General features: G+C 38.6%; 1 protein-coding gene across 1 annotated transcript; it reads right to left on the bottom strand.

Annotated features, from left to right (window-relative positions):
* Window positions 1-27: 27 nt before the first annotated feature.
* LOC108978837 lies at window positions 28-5,905 on the bottom strand. Its single transcript, XM_018949328.1, has 7 exons — window positions 5,771-5,905; window positions 5,430-5,703; window positions 3,366-5,360; window positions 3,096-3,295; window positions 2,892-3,029; window positions 2,347-2,838; window positions 28-2,277 (listed from the first exon to the last, which is right to left on the bottom strand). Exons 1-7 carry the CDS (start codon window positions 5,777-5,779, stop codon window positions 424-426), a joined length of 4,962 nt encoding a protein of 1,653 aa, XP_018804873.1. The 5' UTR covers window positions 5,780-5,905; the 3' UTR covers window positions 28-423.
* Between the last annotated feature and the right edge of the window lie 42 nt (window positions 5,906-5,947).

Raw genomic sequence — 5,947 nt, 5'->3', positions numbered from 1 at the left:
AATTAATAAATAAATGGATCGTCACAGTTAGGTTTGATGTAACCAACTGTTATTAAATTATTATTTATTTGTAGCTCTATTATTTGCCTATGTAATAGAAATGGGGAAAATAAATAGAATTTTATTGCAACTGAACAATTTTTTTTGTGTTATGGTAATGACGCCGGGAAGAAAAAAAGCGATTTTTTAGATTATTTATGTTCAGTTTTATTTAATTTTTTTTTTCGGTTTGTTTTATGTCTGTAAAGTTGTTCTTCCTTTGAAAGAAGGAGTGTCACTGAAGCTTAAACCTTCCAAGCTTTGGTACAAATATTGTTTTGTACAACTAAAAAATTAGTTTAATATATTTGCTCGGAGATTTTACAGCAAAGCCATCAATCATCCATTCCGTCATATTAGTTTATCATTGTCCATTTCTTAAATTTAATTTCCCACCATGGCGCCGTGTAGTTTAATCACAGCGCGATAATCATTATATGAAAGCGACCCTTCCAACGACTTTGCCTGTATGCGCTGCAACTTTTGCAACAACTCCGTATTTGATTCAGCCATGCGAATGCATTCACTTAAGTAACGCGATGATTCGCGAGACCAAAATACCGAAGGACCCTCTGAAGGAACTTTCCCATACCCACCAGCTGAAGCGTTACAATTGCCATGAAGTAAATCATTAAATGCAGGCGGCCGATTCTGTATAGCTTCTTTAATATTTGTTATAACTGTAGATTTTTGTTGGGGGTTTACGAATGGTGGCGGTGCAAAATTTTGCCCCTTAACTGGTGTATTCATATTCATATTCGATTTCGCTTTTGTATTGCCCGCTTCTGCCGTAGTCTCAACTATGGTAGTGTTTTGTGGTCTATTTTTGGCCTTCGCTACTACCACAGATGCATTGGTTATTGTAGCTTGTGCCATTGATGGTTGCGTTAAATCCTTTTGTTTCGTAGGGAATCTTGATTTTGCGGTGTATGGTGTATTAGATACGGTGTTTTCAGTAGATTTCCTGCGAGTTAATGTTTGATTGCCCGGTTGTGCTGAGGACCCTGACGCTGGTGAATGTTCCAGACGTGATTTTTGCTCAGGTGTTAGGCTAACATCTAGCATCTTATGACCCAATAGCCGCGGATCTATATTTACATTAATTTTTTGATTTTTCGGCATCTTGTTGTAGGTTTGTATGAGTTCCGGATAATTATCATGCCGATACGAAGTAAAGAGCACTTTGCAGTGTGAATCGATTTCTTCACGTAACGTTTGTGGTACCATATTTTCAGCTTGATAATCATTGATCAGCGATTTCAAATTAATTAAGAGTTTGTCTAAATGCTTGCCGCCGTCACCGAGGCCAGCTTGGCCCAATAAAATCATATTGAGCAAGCGACGACATTTTTCTGCCAATTTCATATTTGCTTTTGTATGCGTCTTCTCTAGATTCTTAATGCGTTTTTGTAAGTCATTCACATCACCTAAGTCGCTTTGCAACTGCGAGATATTTTCACGTAGGAAACGTATTAAGGCGTCTATGCGTTTGGGCACTCTGATACCACTAAATTGTTTATTATTCATTTGGTCCATAAATTTCTGACATTGCTCGAGTAGGGCTTTGTGAAATGTGTCCTGATCAAAGGCAAGTCCAAATATGACCAAAACATGACCGACCGATGTCCAATCCAGCCTTGCTTTGATATTACACTCTTTTGATTTTTGTACCAAGAAATCGTGACCGGTTGGCGATAACAAATAATTGCTATGAAAAGGTGTGAGGTAAACTTTAGCTTCACAGGGTGAATCATTCTCATTTTTGTTTTCATCTATATTCTCATCGTCAGTATCCGCAGCAATAAAACGGTGTGAAATGCCTGTACTTGTGTCAAAAGTATCGCCTATTTCAACCATGTTCACATCACTGTTATCTCCTATTGGTATAAAGTCTGGCAATGGTTCCATTTCACGAACGTGTCTTTGTTTGCCTTCAGCGGCAGCGGACGTCGATGCTTGAGCGTTTATTTCTTCCTCTTCTATAAGTGCTGCATTCTTTGTACTAACAGCCGGTGCTGGTATCTCGAAATGATCCGAGAAACTATAATTTGAGTCTGAATCCACAGTTAAGTTGTCTTTGCTTTGGGACCTATGCGAAGCAGTAATAGTACCTGGTATTTCACTTGGTGTCTTAAACTCATTTACAACGTTTAATAAGTTTTCACCAGCACAAAAGTTCTCAGCGCCTGCTATCGAAACTACTTCTGTCGTGGTCACACTACCGCTAACTTCTGGCACCTGCAGTAAAGAAAAGAAAATTATAAAAAAAAAAAAAAAATTTGAATTACACCACACGTTGTATCTAACCTGATTGGGAGCCTCTGCAGTTGGTACATTCTGCCTGAGGGATTTAGCTGTAGATGTGACGCCTTCTCTTGCTACTTTACCGTACGGATTCGGTTTGTAATGACCAGAGAGATTCTTAGCTTTCTTAGGCAGATTTCCCGTTACTGACGAACAATTACTCGGTCGTTTTCGTTTTAACATACCGCCCAAACCAACTGCTTTCAAGAAGCGTTCATAATAACCGTTTCGTGTACCATTTGCAGCCATACGAAAAACAACTGCATCTCCAGGTCTATACAGAAGATTGAGTGCAATTCCAGAGCATGGAGTTTTAAACAGCATGTCACTATATGATTTTTGATGTGATTTTACGTGGCTGACAATAATTGGATATTCCATAAAACGAACTGCACTGCGACATGTGTCGGAGAAATGTCCCCTACCTCCGCAGACGCAACACATTCTGCGCTTATTGAACTCAACTTGACTGTTCGGCTGATCATTGGGTTGGGTCTAACGAAAAATTATACTTGTTATACATAAAATTTCAATGCGATCAAGTTTACCGTGGAATGGTAACGACGCCATTTGTCAGGGCAGAGATTAATCGAATGACCACGAACTTTGCAAATGGGACAAATAAGCCGATTTTGGAATGTGCAAGCATTGCAGCTTTTGGTAAACACTTGAGTTTTATTTCCACACTATAAGCAAAAAATGTATATACTAATACATGAGCAGGAATATCTAATTTAAGTATAAAGACTTACCCTTAAACAAAGCGTATTTGGACAACGTGGCTCTAAATGACCGCTGTCGCCACACATGTAACATACTTGTGGTTTTTTCGGGCGCTTACATTTGGCACGAGTATGCCCAAACTCACAACAGTTGAAACATTTTAAGTTACTATACGGACGTGCCTTAGGGAAACGATCTTCAGAGTAAATTTTCCATAATCTTCGGTCCCCTATAAATTAGCCAAACAGATGCAAAAAAGTTTAATTACAAGCATTTGATATTTGTTAAGTTCTACTTACTTTCCATTCCGTTTAGTGCTTCAACCAGTGTGAATTTTTCGCCTTGCCAAGAAAGATTGTAAAATTTCATCATTTCTTCATTCCAGCCAACGCCACCCGGTTGCGAGTTATGCTCATTATAGACAATATGGTGAGTGGGTAAGATGTTCTGGTCGTCTGTTCGGCCTTTTGATACCGGCACTATGGGTGTAATAATTTCCAAGTCATTTTCCGAAGTATCTTCCGAGTCCATGTAATCCGTTTTCTTTGCACATAGATTATCTATCGAGGCAAAAATCTTATCTAATCCAGCTATTGCTTCGTCAGGCACTGCCTCGATATTACTTTGCAATGGTGGAGGACTGTTGACTAATTGAATGGATTGCATACTCGTTTGGTCAGGCTCAATTATTGCTGGTATTGCTTCTTTGTTTCGATTTTGCTCTTCTCCCTGCTTAAATTCAGTTATTACTTCCTTTGCTTCGATATTACCTTGCAGTGTGGGAGTAATGTCAACTAATTGCTCACTTGTTGGCAACGTTTTATCTTTTTCAGTTTGCTCTATATTCTCCACGCCTTCAATCTGCGCCTCACTTGCACTTTCATCTTCATTATTTATTGTTTCACCAATTTTATTATTCGCTTTGTTTTCACTTCCTTGTACCAAACTATTCAATGTTGCTATGAATTCGTTGTCAGACATATTACCACCCGTGTTGCCGAGAGCACCGACTGAAGCCCGACGAGTATTTCCCAAAAGTTTGCGTACCCTCTTACTGCAGCGCTCTACAGCGGAACCTCGCAAAATGAATGGTATAGGCGTCTTAGTCACACCGTCATCTAATTCATCATCCGTACTTTCGTCATTGTTATGTGCATCAGAGCCTCGGTTACTGCTGGAAGTTCGTCGCTTACAAAAGCGCTTCGCTTTTTGACTAACTACTGTTTTTTGCACATCATCCGCCTCTGAGCTGCTATAAATTGCTTTCACAATTGTTCTAGAATGTCCTTTAGAATAAACACTATCTGTTATATCAGATTCGCTTTCATAAACATCCAATGCCCTAAAATCTGTTTGTTCCACACGATAATTTTCCTCTTTCTTGGAGTTGGAAGATTCAATTTGTGCATTACCAATAGAGTTGGTTAGAGGTGCAGTAAATTCGCCGGTGCACATAACATCCTCCGAAGAATCATCATTGCGAACAGTGTCTCTACCTTCGGTCGAAGTGTTCCGATTCGGTTTGGGAGGTACTAGATTGCTTACATCAGCTGTCAGCAAAGCCAAATCTTGGTCATCCGCCATGCAATTGTCTTCTAGCAATCGAGAACGGTCGGTTTGACCAATAAAGTCATCTGAGGATAACACAGAACATGGTGAAGTGCATCGACTAATGATTGGATCAGCAGTTTTTTCGGGTATGTCTGACGTCAAATTGTTACATTTATCATTTGGCTTAGTAAAATCGGGTTGTTTAGTTTTACTATCCATGACAACGTCAGAAGCATCCAAAGCATTTTCTTCTTCTAGTTGAATCCCAGTGCCTTCATTATCGCTGTCAGAAAGGGTGATAAGTGGTGGAGGCTTTGATGGTATTAAAACTACATCATCGTCTGAGCTATCCGATCCACTATTTTCGCCAGAAGATGAATCTAATACAATTGTTTCCACTCGCTGTTGTTCTTTTTTCTTTTTATTGCGAATATTTTTTGATTTCTGCTTTTTAGCTTGAACCAAAATTACCTTTTGCAATTTATTTTCTTGTTGCGTAAATGGACCACTTCGTGGCACAGCAGTTGCAACTTTTTTTTGTTTTTTATTTTTTTGATTTGGCTTCGAGCTGAGAGCAACCGCTGCCGGATTAATTCGTATGTTACTATCTCGAGTGTAATTTCTTTCAGGTATTTTAATTTTCACTTGATTTTCATTGCTTTTATCTGTAGTGTTTATTTTTTGTTCAGGGGAAAGGAGTTTATTACTGTCAGGCTGCTTCTCACTTAAATTGGTAGATTTTTCTGTAATATTGTGAAAGTTAATATTTTTTTTTAATATATACATATATATGTATTATTTCTTTGATGTACCTTTCTCAACTTTTTTTGGTTGATTTACACTTTTTGTAAATTTGTTGTTCACCCAGTAGCGTGTATCGGGCACTTGACTGGATTTAGCAGGTCGGTAAATAATACTTCTTTCTGTAACAACGCGCTCCACGCTTTGTTTTTCTTGTGCTTGCGGGTCCTGCTGGCATTCAGTTGTATTATTTACGTCTGCCTTTGTTGAATCAACGGCCTCATGGTGTATTTGACCGTATAGCCTAGCCTCAAGCTCATTAAAATCTTCACCATCTATTTCAACCTAATCAATACAATTTCATTCGTATAGTTGCACGTGCATTTTATATTAATGTAAAGCGTGTCCTTACCTCGTCCATTTTTTAATAAAGTAAATTCCTAACATTTAAATATGTTAGTTCCGAGCTCTGATATTTATAATCTTCTTCCTGCAACTAATTTCTCCTATATTCCATGGACCGCTATGTTTTTTTGCTATTCTTTACATTCACTCGTGTAGTGGCAAGTGCTTTCGGCCACCCTCAGGG

This window comes from Bactrocera latifrons, unplaced genomic scaffold, assembly GCF_001853355.1.
Source record: "Bactrocera latifrons isolate USDA-ARS-PBARC rearing strain unplaced genomic scaffold, ASM185335v1 scaffold_1, whole genome shotgun sequence".
In the NCBI taxonomy this organism is placed as follows: Eukaryota; Metazoa; Arthropoda; class Insecta; order Diptera; family Tephritidae; genus Bactrocera; species Bactrocera latifrons.
Note: the sequence above shows the minus strand (reverse complement) of the source record. Positions and strands in the feature narration are given on the sequence as shown.